Raw genomic sequence first — 20506 nt, forward strand, 5'->3', positions numbered from 1 at the left:
AAATCAAGAGAATAGACAATATACTTTTTATTCAAATAGACATTTGTCCTGGTCTAGAATAGATATGATATGGATGACAACGGAAATGAGTTTTAATATAGAAAAAATTGATATAGAAGCTAATACCTGGGCGGACCATAACCCCATGACGCTTATATGGAAAGGCCAAAGGAAAAGATCTAGATGGACTTTAAATACTATGATTCTAAAAGATAAAGAATTTGTACAAAAATAGAGAAGGAATTTATCTTTTTCTTTACGGAAAATAAAAAAGAAGATACCTCAATCTAAAATCATTGGAATACAATGAAGGCATATACAAGAGGCTTGATGATAGACTAGGTAAGGAGAAGAAACCTTAAGAAAAGGCAAACCTTTAAAATATTAGAAAATGGCTATAAGAAACTGGAGCAAGACTTACAAAAATTTTCAGAGAGAAAAGATATTAAAATGAGAATGGATTTAATTAAACATAAAATGACTTTAATTGAAAAAGAACTAGCACAAAAAATCAAAGAGGCAAAACAGAATTATTTTGAAAATGCTAATAAGACAGGGTTAGCTTATAAATTGAAAAAAGAGAAAGAAAATTGTAGAATACTACAATTAGTGGATAATAAAGGCCAGACTCAATATATGAATGAAGAAAAGAAAAATATTGTTCAAAATTTTTATAGGGAATTATACGAAAAAGAGGAAATTGATGAGGAAAATGTGAAACATTATCTACAGAAAGCAAATTTACCTCAGATTTCCAAAGATATGGAAATGATGCTGGAGGGGAATATATGATGGAACTAATGCAAGCACTTAAAAAATAGAAACGTGAAAAAGCGCCAGGCCCAGATGGATTGCCAGCTGAATACTATGTGACTTTCCAAGAACAATTGAGCCTTCCACTACTAGAGGTCATAAATGAAGTGATGCTAAAGAAAAAAATACCTGAGACCTGGACAGAGACTTACATTACACTTATCTCAAAAGAAGACACTGATTTAAAACAAATTAAGAACTATAGACCAATATCTCTGTTAAACTCAGATTACAAAATTTTTGCTTTAATATTGGCAGAAAGACTTAAATGATACTTGAATGAGTTTATACATCCTGATCAAAATGGATTTCTGCCTAAAAGACATATTAAAAACAATATGAAAATAATATTGGATACTTTAGAATATTATGAGGCTCATCCCAAAAAACAGATGGCGTTGATCTTTTTGGATGCACAAAAAGCCTTCGACAACATTAATTGGCATTTTATGCTTTTACAACTGGAACAAATGGGCTTTGGTGAAATGTTTATCAAAGCAATAGAAGCTATATATCACAAACAATCAGCTAAGGTTATGATAAATGGTGAATTGACTGAAGCGATCCAAATTAAAAAAGGGACAAGACAAGGTTGCCCACTGTCACCGCTACTGTTTGTGTTAACATTGGAAGTATTAAATAGAAGTGTCAGGGAGGAAAGAGAGATAATATCTCAAGTAATTCTGTAATACATATCTCAAGTAATTGTGTTCTCTTTGCTGATGATGTCAAACTATTTAACATCACAGACAATACTTCTATCATTCAAAACGACCTTGATCATCTAACTGCTTGGTCTAAAAATTGGCAGCTCCAAATTTCAACCAGCAAATACTCAGTCTTACATATAGGAAAAAAGAACCCAAAAACGAAGTACATACTAGATGGACATTACCTTACAGACGACCCCCATCCCGTTAAAGACCTTGGAGTTTTCATGTCAAATGATCTAAGTGCCAAAGCCCACTGCAACTACATAGCAAAAAAAGCTCTAAGAGTTGTAAACCTAATTTTGCGTAGCTTCTTTTCCAAAAACACCACACTACTAACCAGAGCATATAAAACATTTGCTAGACCAATTCTAGAATACAGCTCGCCTGTTTGGAACCCTCACCACATCTCTGACATCAGTACAATTGAACGTGTCCAGAAATATTTTACAAGAAGAGTTCTCCATTCCTCTGAAAACAATAGAATACCCTATCCCACCAGACTCGAAATCCTAGGCTTAGAAAACTTGGAATTCTGTCACCTTCGACAAGACCTAAGCTTAACTCACAGAATCATCTATTGTAATGTCCTTCCTGTTAAAGACTACTTCAGCTTTAATTGCAATAATACTAGAGCAACTAATAGATTTAAACTTAATGTCAACCGCTTTAATCTAGATTGCAGAAAATATGACTTCTGTAACAGAATCATCAGTGCTTGGAATATTTTACCTGACTCTGTTGTCTCTTCCCACAATCCTAAAAGTTTTATCCAAAAACTTTCTACTATTGACCTCACCCCATTCCTAAGAGGACCATAAGGGACGTGCATAAGCGCACAAATGTGCCTACCGTTCCTGTCCTATTGTTTTTCTTTTCTTCTTTCTATATATATGCTTATACCTCCTTATATTTACTCATATATGTTTATATACTATATAATCTTTTGTATGATACCTACATATATTGTTGTGACAAAATAAAATAAATAAATAAATAAATAAATAAAAGGTATGAAAATTCAAAGGAAGAACATAAACTTCAAGCTTTTTCCGATGATTTGGTTTTTATTATTGAGGATCCATTAGAATCTACAACTTGTTTGATAGATAAAATAGGAGAATTTGGGAAAGTTGCAGGCTTGAAAATTAATAAAGATAAAACGAAGATTTTGACAAAATATATGTTAATGAAGCAAAAAATTGAATTAGCAGAACGCTCAGAGATGCATATTACAAATAAAGTTAAATATTTGGGGATATATTTGACCAGGATGCCTTATGCACGGTCACTCAGGCTCTCGTCACTTCTCGTCTGGATTATTGCAATGCTCTCTACATGGGGCTACCCCTGAAGTGCACTCGGAGACTCCAGCTAGTCCAGAATGCGGCTGCACAGGTGATTGAGGGAGCACCACGTTGCTCCCGAGTAACACCACTCCTTCGCAGTCTGCACTGGCTACCTGTGGTCTTTCGGGTGCGCTTCAAGGTTTTGGTTACCACCTTTAAAGCGCTCCATGGCTTAGGGCCCGGGTACTTACGGGACCGCCTGCTGTTACCACATGCCTCCCACCGACCTGTGCGCTCTCACAGAGAGGGTCTTCTCAGGGTGCCGTCCGCCAAGCAGTGTCGGCTGGCGGCCCCCAGGGGAAGGGCCTTCTCTGTGGGAGCACCTACTCTCTGGAACGAACTTCCCCCCGGTTTATGCCAATTGCCCGACCTTCGGACCTTTCGCCGGGAACTGAAAACTTATTTATTTATCCAAGCGGGACTGGCCTGATTTTTAAATTTTTCAATTCTAAATTTTTCAATTTTAATATTTTATTGGGTATTTTATATGGTCAATTGGATGGTTTTAATTTCGGCCTTTATTGAATAAGTTTTTAAATTGTTATTTTAGTGTGTATATTAATTGTTTTAATGTAGGCTGTACACCGCCCTGAGTCCTTCGGGAGAAGGGCGGTATAAAAGTATAAATAAATAAATAATAGCACATTGAAAGAGAATAATTATAGTAAACTCAAACAGCAGATTGTAACAGATGGGTACATTTGCAACTATCACTGCTTGGAAGAATATCAATGATTAAGATGAATATACTACCTAGAATTTTGTATTTGTTCCAGACAATTCCAATTAAATTGGGGAGAGGGTATTTTGAGGAGTTGAATAAAATGATGTTGAAATATATTTGGCAAGGCAAAAAAGCGAGGATAAAATTAAAACTATTACAAGATGTGAGAATAAGAGGGGGCTTTGGGCTACCCAATTGGGAATTGTACTATCAAGCAGCAAACTTAATGTGGATTAAAGAATGGATAACCCTAAGAAACAATAGAATATTGACCTTGGAAGGCCATGATTTGCTATTGGGATGGCATGCCTTCTTATGGTATGGGCAAGCTAAAACACAGGGATATTTTAGAAGACATTTTGTAAGAGAGGCATTGTTATCAAACTGGGAGAAGATAAAGAAAAGCCATTTCTTAAAAATTCCAATTTGGGTATCATCCATTGAGGCATTCTCATACCCAATAATATTTAGAAAGGAACAAATTGTTAGTTATAATGAATTGTTGAATGAAAAGGGCGAGTTAAAAACTAAGCAAGAATTAGCAGTAGAAGATATAAAAATGAATTGTAATAAAAATCGAATGCACCAATTACCACACCAAACAAGAAGACCTTCTGCGCACAAAATCCAATCGTGCTTTTTATAATTTTGTGAACAACAAACTTAAAGACTCGAGAGCCATCCCATCACTAAAAGGATCTAACGGCAAAGAATATAATGATGAAACAGTTAAAGCAAACCTCTTTAACACATTCTTCGGCTCAGTCTTTGTTAACAGTAATGGCTCATACCCATCATTCCCCAGTCGTACCAACAATGAGTACAATGACCTAACACAAATAGATCTCACAGAAGATAATGTTGAAAAGGCCCTTCGCAAACTGAAACCATCTCTATCTATTGGACCTGATGGTCTATGTGCATACTTCTTAAAAAACCTTTCCACTAATATAGCAGAACCCCTAAGCATAATCTTTGAAAAAGCTTTCATGACCAGCTCCCTTCCTAAACTTTGGTCACTAGCCATGGTCATTCCTGTCTTCAAAAAAGGAGACCCCAGCCTAGTTGAAAATTACAGACCAATCTCTTTATGCTGCGTCACCTGCAAAGTAATGGAATCAATCATCAACCAAACTATTACCTTCCACCTAGAAACAAACAACCTACTCTCTAACAAACAATTTGGTTTCAGAAAAAAATTATCCTGTAATTTACAACTTCTTCACTGCAAAAACATATGGACTACAAATCTTGATCAGGGCAAAGCAATAAATGCAATTTACAGAGACTTCTGTAAAGCTTTTGACTCAGTGGTAATGACAAACTTCTCCTAAAACTAAAATCCTACGGCATCTCCGGACCCCTCCACAATTGGATAACAGCATTCCTGTCAAACAGACAACAAGTGGTCAAAATAGGCAGTGCCCTATCTAATCCTGTTCCTGTCAATAGCGGTGTTCCCCAAGGCAGCGTTCTTGGACCAACACTCTTCACATTATACATTAATGATTTCTGTGACCATATTGTAAATAATTATGTTCTCTTCGTTGACGATGTTAAACTATTTAACACTACCAACAATACAGCTACTCTTCAAAAAGACCTTGAATTTGTGTCGGAATGGTCAAAAACTTGGCAACTCCAAATCTCAACCAGAAAATGCTCTGTCTTACACATTGGAAAAAAGAATCTGAACACTAAATACAAGCTCGATGGACATTACCTTGTAGATGACCTCCACCCCGTTAAAGATCTTGGAGTTTTCATATCAAATGATCTAAGTGCCAAAGCCTACTGCAACTACATCGCAAAAAAGGCTTTAAGAGTTGTAAACTTAATCTTGCATAGCTTCTTCTCCAGAAACACTACACTACTAACCAGAGCATATAAAACATTTGCTAGACCAATTCTTGAATACAGCTCGCCTGTCTGGAACCCATACCTCATTTCGGACATTAATACAATTGAGCGTGTCCAGAAATATTTTACAAGAAGAGTTCTCCACTCCTCTGAGTACCACAAAATACCTTATGCCACCAGACTTGAAATCCTGGGTTTAGAAAATTTAGAACTCCACCGCCTTTGACATGACCTGAGTTTAACTCATAGAATCATCTGTTACAATGTCCTTCCTGTTGAAGACTACTTCAGCTTCAATCACAACAATATATGAGCACACAATAGATTTAAGCTTAATGTGAACAGCTCCTATCTTGATTGCAGAAAATATGACTTCAGTTGTTAATGCCTAGAACGCACTACCAGACTCTGTGGTCTCTTCCCAAAATCCCCAAAGCTTTAACCAAAAACTATCTACTATTGACCTCACCCCATTCCTAAGAGATCTGTAAGGGGCGTGCATAAGAGCACCAATGTGCCTACCATTCCTGTCCTAATGTTCCCTTTGATTATATCCAATTTCTTATAGTTATTACATATTTATGCTTATATATATGTTATATATTGTATAGTTATTTCATGCTTATGCTTATATATACTGTTGTGACAAATAAATAAAATAAAATAAATAAAATAAAATACACTCCAGATACGATAAAGATTCCAAAACAAAAGGCTTCTATAATAACATAATGAGTTTTGATAAGATTTTAACAGGTACAGATGATAACTTAATTAGGAAATTGTATGGATATTTAGTAGAGGTTAAATTGGAGGAAAAACAAGTAAAAGAGACAATGACTGTCTGGGGGAAGAATTTTGGTTATGGTATAGACTTAGAGGCATGGCAGAAATTATGGATGTACAATTATAAAATGACAATGTCTACAGCATACAAGGAGAATTTGTACAAGATGTTTTACAAGTGGCATTTACCCCAAACAAGAATTGCTAGAATGTTTAAGGACAAATCCGAAAAATGTTGGAAGTGTCATCAGATACCTGGATCATATTACCATATGTGGTGGACATGCGTCGAAGCGAAAAGATATTGGACTAAAATACACACATGGTTGGAGAAAATGATTAAAAAACATATAGACTTTAAGCCAGAAGTTTTTCTGTTGGGGATTATACCTGAAATATAGTAGAGATTTAAAATATTTGATTGTGAATATTATTACAACAGCTAGGATTGTGTTTGCTAAAAATTGGAAAAATGAGAAATTACCTTTGCAAGATGAAATTATTAGGAAGATGATGGAATGTGCAGAAATGAGTAAATTGACATTCAAAATTAGAGAACAAGAAGATTAACAATATTATAAAATATGGTATTTATTTTACCAATGGTTAGAAGGAAAGATATGTTAGAAAAGAGTTAAAAAAGGTTGTGTTAAGAGAAGTAATTTGAATTAAACTAATTTAGGAGAATGGAATGAATAATGTTATTCAATGGTGTTAAAACACCATTGTTTAATTAAAAATTGATTAAGAGACTTGGACAATGTAAGATAGATGAATGAAAGAGATGTTGAAATTGCACAAGAAGATATGTAAACACCCCACCAACACACTGTAATTGGATTGATGAGATTTTTATGTTTGTTGTAAAAAAATAAAAAAAAATTATAAAAAAATTATTTCTTTGATAGCATAAAACCATCATAAGACTGATGGATACAGAAATATCTAGTCAAGAAGGAACAAAGCTGCTTGAAAAAGTTGATAGTTTCTTTTTATGACTATTTTTTCCTGCATATCCCAAAATATCCATGATTTAATTCTAAATTATGAGATGACACTTGCTACTAAAAGTAGTTTCATCTTTGAAAGAACTACTGTTGATGACTTCCTACCCAAACTGGAGTGATTTTTCGAATGTAATAAGCAAAGGCATAAATGTATCTTTACTCAAAAAAGTAAACACATCATTTTTATTTTACAAAATTCAAATCACACATCCAGAAGAATATAAATATCCAAGAAAAAGTGTTTTGCAGTTATTCAATTGGTTTTGAAAAACTAAAGACAGTTTATTTTCATGTATCCTGAACATAATACCTCGCAGCATAGGACTATTTAAAAGGAGTTTTAAAGATATTTTAATTCTGCAATTTTTACTAGTGTGAATTCTATGTTACTGTCAGAGAAAACATAGCCCTTTTCTTTAAGCCTCAAACCCTTGCTGGTAAGGAGTACAAATGAAATTGTTAGATACAAACTTAAGAACAGATGCACTGAAATCAGTGAAAAAGTTAGCTACAACACACTTAATCAATTTCAGCTACTCTACTCCAGAGGTTTTAACCATGACTAAATCTAGATTAATCTAGTGAAGCCAGAAATATTAGAGGTCAGTTGAGATGAACTTGTACAGAACACTGAAGTATTATAAGGGGCGTGCATAAGAGCACAAAAGTGCCTACCGTTCCTGTCCTATTGTTCCCTTTATTATATCTAATTAATATAGCTAATGCATATTCTTTACTTATATATATATATTTCATGATACGTTTTTTACTTATGACAATGTTTATGTATACTGTTATGACAAAATTAAAATAAATAAAATAAATTATGTCTCACACTAGCAAAACACCAAGCCACTCATGGTTTGTGCCCAATCAATTTAGTTTCTAAAAAGTCATTTTCACGATACGAAATCCATTCAACTTTTTGGATGGCAACTGATAGACTAATTAGGTATAGGAATGTATAGTGATCAATATTTTTAATAGGGAAATGTCTTTCAATCAATAATTAAGCTGGCCATATCCTACTCTCTGGATTTTTTTTGACCCTCCCTTCCTAGATTCTCCTAAACAATTACAAAGTATTTTGTAAGATTGTTTAAATTTACAGATCAATATATTCTAGAACTTACCTGGCTGTACTGTAGCAGCAAGTAGGGCATGGAGATATGACCCAAACTGGGCTCGAATCCATTCATCCCCACCTTCCCAACCAGTGCCATCCAGGAAGACATCATCCCTGTTTTCAGTTACATGCTTCACTAAGAACTCTGTAAATCTCAGGTCAGCTGTTGTAGGATTTAAGACTTTTCTAAGGTCGGAATCATGGACCTGGACAAGAGCTTCGTCAATCTGATTGAGAACAATTCAAAGTGAAAAAACTTTGGGGTAGAGATGGTGATTGAAACAATTATTTGTACTTATTTATTCCAATTTCTAAAAGTAAGCCTTCTTTTTCATCTTATATAGAAAGATTTCAGAATGCATCACAAATTCATTGTAGTCCTGGCAACCTGATACTCCTGTGCTCACATCCAATTCTATCAAATGAAGAAATGGCAAGCTGACGGTAATGTAAAAGCTCTCCAAGAAATAGTAACTATCAAGAGACTTAACTATAATTTACAAGTTCTGAAAGCTTACTTTAAGAAACAATACACAGGTTTGTAATGTGTCAACTAGCTCCTAATACAATATTTTTAATCAAGTTTTTTATTTCATATTACATATATATATCAATGCATGAACAGTGTGATACCTGGGTGCCATACATTTCAGTACAGATAAAATAATATTAATCAGTTATCACATTCATCCAGCTTATATATTTCTAGTAGTAATACACATTTATATCAAATCATAATCTTTCATATTATTTAAACACACATAATACTACTGCCGTTCACTTTCTAAGCCTCCCTCTTATTATTGCATTTATCTTATTTTATAAAAATGTGTATACTGATATTCCCCCTTTCTCTTATTTCTGTCTTTATTCTAACTTTTATTCATGTCACCATTATATTAAAAGACGTTCCCTTTGTATTGCAATACTACCCTTCATTATTTCATTGTTCAATATTTAAATATACAATTCTAAGACCGATCACAATATTATTTAAACATTCAAATTAATTCTATTCATATTCTTTACATTCTTCCAATCTATGATTTCACTATTAATAAGGGGCGTGCATAAGTGCACAAAAGTCCTTACCATTCCTGTCCTATTGTTTTTCTATCATTATATGCGCTTGTATATAATGTGACAAAAATAAATAAATAAATAAAAATATGTTCTTTCATCATTTTATTATTCATTATTTCACTTTATTATTCCACTGCAAATCAAAGTATTATTTAAACATATTCAATAATACCATAATTCAATAATTTTCCCATTTTTAATACTTCTTATTCATATTTCCCATATTTCACTCTGAATTTATTTATATTAAAATATCCTTCATTATTTCATTATTCAATGTCTCAATATACTATTCTAATGCCAATCACGATATTATTTAGACATACAAAATAACTCTATTCATATTCTTTGCTTTCACCCAGTCTATATAATTCTACTATTAATAAACATTTATATTAAAATATATTCTTTTCATTATTAATTGCTCAATGTTTACCAATCACAATATTATTTAAGCTTACTTAGTAATATCATCATTCAGTCTCTAATTTCCCATTTTATTACTTTTGTTTTATCATATAAAGATATATATATAAGTAATCGCTCAATCTCTTATTGAACACATTCCTATCTCTATTCTAATTTCTCCCTCTGCCACCCTTATAAAAAAAGGAAAGAGAAAGAGAGAAAAATTTTTTTCTTCTTTTTCCTATTCACCTTCTTCTTGCCTGCATCAATTCTTTAATTCTTATTCTTTTTTTGACTTTCCTCCCATATTCTTCTCCTAGATCTTTTTCTCTGTCTGTATTTCTGTCTGCATCTTACCTAATTAATCTAAGTGTTTCTCTCATCCCTACCCATTTCCACTGTCCAGCTTTAAAATTATCAGCCGGACCCCTGTCTCCATTCCCAAAGTAACTTCCTGTTCCTCCTGTTCTCTTTTCAGATCTCTTAGAATGTTTCCCCCCTGGTTTGATTCCTCAAACATTATTGATTTTATTGATGACTTCTAGTTATCTTCTTTTTGTTGATTTCTCAATTCTGTTTTTCCCTCTGTTCCTTCTGGTAGCTTCTTCCTTTCCTGGGCATCTTGGTCATTACTCATCATCTTTTGTATAATATTTTCCAATTGATCTATGCCATCCATTAATTCCATAATTGCCTTATATTCTTTCTGTTTCATATCCTTTATGTTTTGAAACATCCAGTCCATCTCGTTCTCATTCTAAGTTCTGCTCATTACCTCCTTATGTTGCATCTTATCTTATTTTAATAAATTCCACTTTTGGCCAATAGCCCAAGAACCATTTGTTCAAACCTGAGGTTACTCTTCAAAGTATATGCTAATCATAGTTCTTTATGTTCCATAAGTAGTCAGTCAGTTCCATTTACATAGTCCAGGGAGTTATCCAAGCCTCTTTAAGTCACCTTTATAGATTCAGTCATACAACTTAACGTTGTATGGTCACTTTAATTAAGTATCTTCCTTATTCTCACAATGACCACTCCAGTGGTCATTGGGTAGATATATATAGTCCAGTAAGTATTTTCACAGTCCTTTAAATGGATATTCCCAGGTTTGAATATTTTCCTTTCACCAGTCGGTGGCATTCTCAAGTTAAGTTTCAATATTATCACTAAAAATCTGGTTTTAATTATTTTAAATTGTAATTCATTTATATAAGCAGTGTTAATTTTTTAAATCCATAATTCCAGCATTTTAATTGCCTTCCCAATGTCACACCTTCCCAATTTGAGAGTCCAATTTCCTACGTTTTGAAGAATTTTTTCTCTCTCTTTAATCCTTTCCTTCTGGTCTACTAGTTTTCTCAAAGTGTTTGATTAACAGATAGTTCTGAGTAAATCCTAGATTCATCTTTTGGGGTTAACTTTCAGGTAAAAAAAATCCTCTCACCCAGTTCCACACTGTTCACCAAAATCCAGACTGCTCAAAGCTTAGATAGTTGTTGGTTGTTCCAGCTTTGTGGCAGCCATCTTAGACTGTCTCTTCTCCTTGTCGTGGCTGAGAGGGAAAGTAAGCCCCGGGTCAGACAGGAGAGCTGTGATTCTCCGAGACTTTGCAGGGCGTTTTGTTTCACCACCCCTCCAAGGTGGTTTTGGATCCTTTTGGAGCCCACAAACAGGGAGAACTTGAGACTGAGACCCGCTTTCCATGTCCAATCCGCTGCCATGTCAACCGGAAGGTACCAATATTTACAATATTTTTTTTTAGAGCTTTTGATTAGAAAATCCATTAGTTTAATTTTGGTATTTCAACAGTGACTAAATGCAATCTTGAAAATATTTTTTTAAACATGTTCACTACCTTTTATTGATAAATTTATCTACAAAGAGAATCTTATTTATGCATGTATGCATGCATGCAAAATATACACACTTAAACATACACACAAGGAATTATATCACTTGTCTGCCATGTGATTATAAAAATGACATGTCTTTCCAAAATCTTAAATTATTTTTTATAAAAATTTGAGAAATTTTTTAATTAGAATCTTGTAATACATAAATTGTCTTTTGCTCCATGAGGTAATTACTATAAGAAATTATAAAGGAAAGGATACAAACCTCTACAATAGCATCACTTAAATGTTTCTGCTGACGGAAGAGGATATTGGTGGCTCCTGCAACAAAACCGCGGATTGTTACATCAGAGAGAATGTGATGCTGTTGCAGCGCCATGTATGGCAAGCAAAGGTATCCCTAAAATAAAGAAAAATATTAATCATGGATGAAATTATAATTTAGTAAGACAGAAAGACTGGAGGAACAATTTTAATGAACAATAGAAAAGCAAACGATTATAATTTACTGCATTAGCTATCGCTTATTTACCACTGGGGAATTTTTGTTTTAAAGAAACACAATAGATCCATGATGGCGAACCTATCGCATGCTTGCCACAGGTGGCACGCGTAGCCATAGCGGTGGGCATGCGAGCTGTTCTGGCACAAATGTGTGCGCTGGCCAGCTGATTTTTGGGTCTTCTGGGCCCACTGGAACTAGGGAAACAAGCTGTTTCCTGTCTCCGGAGGGCCTCAGACGGTGGTGGGAAAGGTCCATTTTTCTCTCTCCCCAGGCTCCAGAGCCTTTCTAGGAGCTTGGGGAAGGTGAAAATGACTTTCCCCCCTGAAGGCTCTCTAGAGGTCAGAAATGCCTCGTTTGCCAACTTCCAGTGGGACTGGAAGGTCCGTTTTTTGCTCTTCCCAACCTCCAGAGCCTTTCTAGGAGCCTGAAGAGGGCGAAAACGGCCTTTCCCACCCCCCTGGAGGCCCTCTGGAGGTTGGAAATGGGCTGTTTCCGGAAATGGGCCATTTCTGGTGTCCGGGGAGGGAAAAGGCTGTTTTCACTCTTCCCAAGCTCCTAGAAAGACTCTGGAGACTGGGGAGAGAGAAAACTGTGCCATCATGTGCCAGGAGCAAGGGGAGGGGGAGTGTGCATACATGCACAGAGTGGGGGCACATAGAATTATAGATTTGGGCACTCATGCACACGACCCTCTCCGCTTCTGGCACGCGATGGCAACAGTTAGTCATCACTGCAATAGATGATTGTTTCATTGAATTAACCTATGGTCTTCATTAGGAAGTCCAAGCAGCATAAAAAGGCTGGGGGAGGGAAGAGGAGCATCATTTACAGCATCATCAACCTTCATACCTTTCTACCCTATCTGGGAGAATGAAGATGACAGTGTTTTGCATTGCTTCTCTTATGCCATGTTCAAATGGTTTAACATCTAGCTATTGACTTTTGGAATTCTACATGGTTTTCCCTATTCTTTATGTTGTTGAATATCTGCATGAAAATACCAGGGAAGTTTATCCAGAGTTCTGAAGTAAAGGTCTATCAATATATTGATGACAATCAGCTCTATTGTTCAATATGATGCAGCCCAAAAGAAGCAATCAATATCTCTGAATATGGTGAAGTTCAATAATGGGCTAGATGAAGGAAAAAAAGTTGAAATGAAATCCAGAAAAGATAGGTATTCAATGGTAAATAAATAACTGGATTCTGAAATGGACACTTAGCTTATTCTTGATGAGGTTATACTTGCCCCAAATCACAGGCTTGCAGTGTGGGGGATTCTCTTGATATTCAGATGGCACTTGTGTATTTGCACAATTAGTGTACCAGTTGCAATCCATTCCTAGACTGTCTGAATTTGTCAGTATTTATCAATGCTAGTTGATGCATTATCACATTTAAAATCTTGATCTAAGACCGGTGGGTTCAAGTTCAATTCCATTTTCAAATATATAAATCCACTGGTTCATTTACTCTCTTTCATTCCAATCCACTCAAAGATTTATTGTGGAGATAAAATGAAGAGTGATTTCTATGACAGCTTCCTTGAACATCTAGACAAAAACTACTTATAAATTAACTCATTCTGGGAACTAAAATCCATACATCTTAAATTTGCCAAAGTTAAAAAATACTGAATTACCCAATAAAGTAAATCAAACCTCATCTTTATTACTACAATACTTTCTATGAGAAAAATTAATCTGGAAATTGTACTTAGTGTGAAATGTGGCATATCGTTTGCAAATCACTGTCAATTACTTTTGGGACACAATTTCAACTGTCGGTGATAATAATTTACAGCCAGATTGTTCTTCAGATGCCTCCATACTGAGAGGCTCCATTATCTATCTATCTATCTATCTATCTATCTATCTATCTATCTATCTATCTATCTATCTATCTATCTATCTATCTATCATCTATCTATTCATCCTACACACACACACACACACACACACACACACACACACACACACACACACACACACACACACACAGAGTTGTAGCCTCTTCTATGCCCCCGTGCCTTCTGACTACATTTTTAGCTATTTGTATAAGAAGGAGTTTCTTCTGTTTTGCTACGTGACTATGGAATATAGCTCCTTTTCCAGGACCCATCCCAATTGGTGTTGATAAGGGAGTGAAAGGTTCAGTCCTCAGCCACTCCTTTGTGGCATACTGCAGGGCTTGTACTCTCTCCACTCCTTTTAACAACTATATGAAACAACTGGGTGAAATTATTTGCCACCATGTGATGATACAGCTGGTCCAAAAGAATACTATAGTCAAAAGATCAAGGGTAGATGCACTATCTTTATCCTGCTCTTGCCAGAGATCATCCAGAAGCGTGACCAATGTTGTTTCTGACTTATAACTGGACCTGAAACCTCACTAGAAGGGATCCAGATAATCTGTTTCACCCAAGATCATGTGAAGCTGCCAAGCAACCTTCTTCTTTAGGATCTTCTGTCCTAAAAAGGCAAAGTGTGCCATGGGAAGCTCCCAAGACAGGTGGGATCAAGAGCTGGTTTTCAAAGGAGGTGGTAAATCAGGGTCTCCTTAAAGTGTCCCAGAAACATCTCCTCCTGTAGTGAAGAATTTATTACTGCCTGAACCCACCTGGCTATCTTGGGGGCTTTCATCAACCAGAAGGGATAGAGATCTAATTGACATGTGGTTACAATAACAATATAGGAATCTTGTCCATCTTTAGTTATATTGTTACAATAAATGCAGATTTGTCGAAGTTTATTTGTTTTGTTTTTATCAACTACATCTTTATTATGGTCATAGACTAGCATAATATTGTTTTCATTGTTTATTTGTGTTCATTTGGTGTTTGGATTTTTAGGAGAGGTGTTTACATTAAGGTTATAGTAAACAGAGGTGTGATGGCAAACATTTTAGGAACCCCTGCTCTAAGGTCAATATCTCAAGGATTTCCAGAAGCTGGACATCACTGGCTTTGTTAGGATATCATATATTACCAGGATAGTTATAATTGAAAGCCTAAATTGTGCTTAAGTTCATTTCCTTTTTAATGTGTTTATTCACTCCATCAATACATTAAAACAAAAACATGCAGCTTTGATTTGATATCTTCACTTTTCTACAATTGTAGTGATACAATTGATACAAGTCAGAGGTATTAAACTTGCGGCCTGCGGCTGGATGTGTCATGTGTTGGCTCTGGCTTCGCCACGCCCGGTTTAGCAAAGGGGGAAAAAGTCCCGATACATCATATGACGCTGCTATGATGCGAATTTGACACCCCTGCCCTAAGTTATTCAAAGCATTTTACGATCAAAATCCCTGGCATTCTTCAAAAATAAAAATATTGTAGTGACACACATTTTTTTGAAAGAACTCCTAAAATTAGAGAATTGCTCATTACTAGAGCAGATGAAGGCAACCTCAGCAACTTTTAATCTCCAAGCTTGCTTCTGGTGATCACTTGTGTATAATTACTCAAAAATATTAGCATAATTTCCTGTCATTCTGACGTGAAATATATTTGAAAATACACATATGCCCTAAAAAAGGTAGTTTAGGAACTTCTAAATCAGGAGTGTCAAATTGGATGTCTTCGAGGGCCAGATCAGCATTGCAGTTCTATGCAGGATGGCAAGCAGGGTGGAAGCGGGAGGGAGATGGGATGGACACCACCTGCAGCACCTGCCACCCAAAAGGGGGTGTGGGGGACTGCATGTGATCCACTCTGCCCTGTTTTTGGCTTGAACGGCCTCCTGCAGCACTTTACCAGCCAAAATGGGCATGGGAGGCCACGCACATCCTCCCCATGCCTCATTTTCAGCCTCCCTGACCTCCAGCAACACTCTGTCGGCCAAAAACAGGCTGCGCAGAGGCCTCAGTGGCCCGTTTTGGCTGGCAGGGGCACCGCAGATCAGTCCTTTGATATTTCCAGGCTGGCTCCACGGGCTGGATTTAAGCATCCCAGGGGCCGGATCCAGCTCACAGGTCTTGAGTTTGATACCCCTGTTCCAAACAATTTCTGCTTACATATAAGCTGGCCTACCCTCTATGCATCCTTTTATTCCTAAAAAATGTTAAAAACAGCACTTGATAACCAAAGTTTGTCCCCCTTTACACTATAGGAATTACCTTAGTGAAAACAGCTAATGGCATACCATACTGATCTTCTTCCAAACCAGAAATAAGTCCAGGTACAAAGACTGTGTGTCCTGTATTAGGTTGAGGCTGAACAGTAATTGGAACACTTTTGGAAATCACTGACTCCTTAAGAAGAAATTTGGCCTGTCCTGCTACTGAAGTAATTTCACATTCTCCTTCTTTCAAGTTAGGGTCCTCTAGGAGATTAGGATCTAAGGTTTCCCATTCACTTTCAGAAGATTCTGGAGAAGTGTGTAAAGAAGGTTTCAAGTATTTTTCATGATCCTGGGAGACATGAAATTCACTGGACTGATGCTCAATTTGGAATAAAGGTACATCTGCTCTCTGAGTACCTCTTTCTTGGTTTCTTGACAATTTTTTGCCTTCTCCAACTGTATCAAAATTAGCATTTGAAAGTGCCAGAGCAGACAAAGAAACACAGTAACTGGAAGGAGGCGAAACTTCTTGTCCAACTTCCTCTGATGTGCTTTTTCTTGGTCGGTACTGTGAGCAATCAGTCAGACCATGTTCTATCATACCTGGAATTTATTAAAAAATTATAAATGAGATTAATAGATTCTATATAGGAGCAATCACCAATTTATATTGGAAACTATGTTAAGATGAAAATTATAGTTAATTGCAAAAATACAACACACCCATGATTCTTTCTAGTCTTTCAGAAAGTTATTTTTCAATGAAGTAAGTAATTATTGGTGTAATTGAGTAGGTGTAGCAGAGTTTGGAAATGATTTTAATGAAGAAACATAAGAATTGTTGTAAGAATAATCTTTTATTCTGATTGGTGTAGAAGATGGCATATGGTAACTTTCAAGCTAGATACCAGGCTTTCAAGTTTAAGTATGGTAGAGTTCCAGAAATCCTTGTATTATCTATACCATTGATGGCGAACCTTTTTGGCACTGAGTGTCAAAAAGGGAGCACGTGTGCACGCAACACCAAGTGCCAAAAAGGGAGCGCTTTGTGCACACACTCATTGGGGCTGCAACTAGGAAGCGGAGCAGTTCAGGGGGCATGTGCACTCCAGAAAATGTACTTCTGGTTTCTGACGGGCACATGCAAGTCTTTCAGTTACTGCCACACATGCACATGCACCGATCAGCTGGCTGCTGCTCATGCTCATGCTGGAAAACAGAAGATCAGGTCTTTCAGTTTCCAGCACTGCTGCATGCACAAAGGCCATTTGATCATCATGTGCTCATGCGTGTCAGAAACCCAGAAAAGGAACAGGCGACGCCCCGCAGGTCAGGAGACATGGCTCTGCATGCCACTTTGGGCACGCGTGCCATAGGTTTGTCATCACGGATCTATACCATGAGCTGGCCTGTGTTGAAGGACTGACAGCAGCTGTTATAAACGCCTCAAATTTTCCACTTATATAGAATTCTCAACAAGTATTTTCTTTGGCTCCTAATTATGGTTCTAGCACTAAAACCCATAGCTAAAGTTCTTATTGTTACAAGGTTAGCAAAAAATGATTCTATTACAAGTCTTCTGATAGACACAAATGTTTCAGAGTACCATCCTTACCCAAAAGAAAGGCAAAGATTTTCCCCTTGGGAGGGAATGTTGTATTATACTCATTAAAATACTCAAATAAATGGGAGAAAGTACAAATGGCTGCATATATTACTACAAAAATGCTTTTGAAAACTAACCTGAAAATTAAGCATGAGTTGGTACGATTACTTGTTTCTTGAACTTTTAGCACTTTTTGTAATTCTGAAACACATTTTTTTTACTCCCCCCCCCCCCCCGCAATTGTATTTTCTCCTTGCATCATTTCCAACTACCTCAACTGTCCCTTTCTTCTCTTCCTCATGCAACTTGCATATTTTCTGTACCTTTTTTTGGCTAATTCTATTAGAAGAAAGGAAGGGAATATTGGTGAATGTACTTGTGTATTTTGTGTGTGACAATGACTCATGTGAGAATAGTTGGTTGTATAATTATTGTAGATAAATTAAATACAATATGATACCTTGTTTTACAGGCAATATTTTTTATCAATAGTTACTAGCTGAATTAATATTAATGCTTTTTTGAAGTAGTCTTAAGTCTTTGGGGACTATATCTTCTTAGAGGTTTATGTGCATATAAATTCATATGCCAAAGAGTCTTTAGGACTGATTTCTATGTAGTTGGCAATTTAAATTTACAAGATGGGGAAGATGGACATTACACATGGTTTTTGTCTACATTTATCTTTCTTGCCTATTCTTTCTTTTGGGGGGGGAGAGAGGCCATTTAAAATTCAGAATGGATTTCAAGTAAATAAATTAAATTCTTAAATTAAGAATGGCTATGGATTCAAGGAGCATTTTGATAAGGAATACACACATGCACATACATACTAACCAGGAAATAGTGATAAGACAGTCATTAATGCTCCCACTAGCCGATTAACTGGAGAGATATAAAACAGAACCTGAAAGGAAGCAGGGAAAAAAGTAGCTCAGTAGTATACGATCTGAAAAGAAACCAGAGTATAACTGAAACAGTCAATCTCCGCCCTTTAAAGCAGCAAGATATTTATATAGAATAGAATGAATGATCTGGAAGGGACTTGGAGGTTTCTAATCCAACTCCCAGCTCAAGCAGGAGAACCTATACCATTTCAGATAAGTGACTGTCTAGACTTTTCTTAAAAACATCCAGTGAAGACAATTTCTGGAGGCAAGCTGTTCCATTAGTTAATTGTCCACACTGTTAGGAAGTTTCTTCTTAATTCCAGGTTGCTTCTCTCTTTGATTAGTTTCCAACTATTGTTTCTTGTCTTGCCCTCTGATGTTTCTGAGAATAATTTGACCTCCTCAAATACTGGAATACCGCTGTCATGTCACTCTTAATTCTTCTTTTGTTTAGACTAGCCAAACCCAAATTCCAGAACTATTCTTCATATGTTTTAGTCTCCAGGCCTTTGATCATCTTAGTTGCTCTTCTCTGAACGTTTTTCAAAGACTCAACATCTTTTTTGTATTATGGTGACCAAAATTGGTTCCAGTATTCCGGGTGTGGTCTTAGTAGGGTTTTATAAAATGGTACTAATACTTCGTGTGATCTTGATTCTGTGCCTCTGGTTATACAGCCAGGATTGTATTAGCTTTTTTGGCGGAGGCTGCACACTACTGGATCATATTCAGTGATCATCCACTAGGACTCCAAGGTCCCTCTTATAGTTTTTGAGCTAGATCTCACCTAATCTATGCTAATAACTTTGATTTTTCCTGCCTATATGTAAAACTTTGCTTTTCTTCACATTGAAATTCATATCAAATAACTGTCTCAAACATCCTAAGGGCATTGACCTTAGCATGCTGCAATGCATTTCCCACAGCAGTTTAGAGGGCCAATATAAAAAAAATACCATATGAGGTGAGACTGTCCCCCTGTAGACAAGGGGCCACTGAAACTATAGTTCATGTCCTGCTATATTGCATTTTCTATAAGGACGGATGCACTAAATTTATTACACCTTACCCAATAAAGTATCTGGGAAATACTGATCTCTTTTATGTGCAATTATTGTTATCAAATCCATACGGAGTAGTTTTTCTGAATGTGGCCAAATTCTGTTATGCTGTATGTAAAAATAGGCAAACTTTAACTGCCCATTGTTAATCCACTACCAATCGCAATATATTATTCTGTCTTTTATTTTTTACTATTATCATTTTATTTCTTTTATTTGCTGGTCTGTGACCATAATAAAGATTGGTTGATGATGATTGATGATGATCAGTAGTATCTATTTACCTGTATTTCAGCCATTTTTAATATATCTGTTTTAATATGCCTCCTGTACAATAATAACCACAAACAAAATAAGTTGCAATCTGTATTATTACTTCTTGAAAATTTATGAATCCAGACCTTATGGCTCAAAGTCATGTGACAGTTGATAAAATATTGTGTAAGATGTTAGGTCCTTGTTTGTGACATGATAATGTTTATTCCATTTCTTTGACAAATTAAGCAAGACCTGGGAATAACTGTGGGCATTATCCTATCCCACTGAAGATTGAAGCTATGGATAGAGGGCATAATGTATCTTTTAAAACATAATCAGCTTCTTGTGTCATTATTTGCACAAATGTTCTAACTCAGTAGTCCCCAACCTTTTT

At 35.9% G+C, this 20506-nt stretch overlaps 1 protein-coding gene across 4 annotated transcripts in view; it reads right to left on the reverse strand.

Annotated features, from left to right (window-relative positions):
• Positions 1-20506, reverse strand: part of AVL9 (AVL9 cell migration associated) — a 170654-nt gene that overhangs the window by 48747 nt on the left and 101401 nt on the right. For all 4 annotated transcript variants that reach the window (XM_058183863.1, XM_058183867.1, XM_058183866.1 and 1 more), the window contains 4 exons: positions 18741-18810; positions 16353-16900; positions 11988-12122; positions 8383-8602 (listed from right to left, as the gene is read on the reverse strand). In XM_058183863.1, coding sequence (XP_058039846.1) covers positions 8383-8602; positions 11988-12122; positions 16353-16900; positions 18741-18810 — 973 coding nt within the window. The remainder of the gene's footprint in view (positions 1-8382; positions 8603-11987; positions 12123-16352; positions 16901-18740; positions 18811-20506) is intronic.

Source organism: Ahaetulla prasina, chromosome 4, assembly GCF_028640845.1.
Source record: "Ahaetulla prasina isolate Xishuangbanna chromosome 4, ASM2864084v1, whole genome shotgun sequence".
NCBI lineage: Eukaryota > Metazoa > Chordata > Lepidosauria > Squamata > Colubridae > Ahaetulla > Ahaetulla prasina.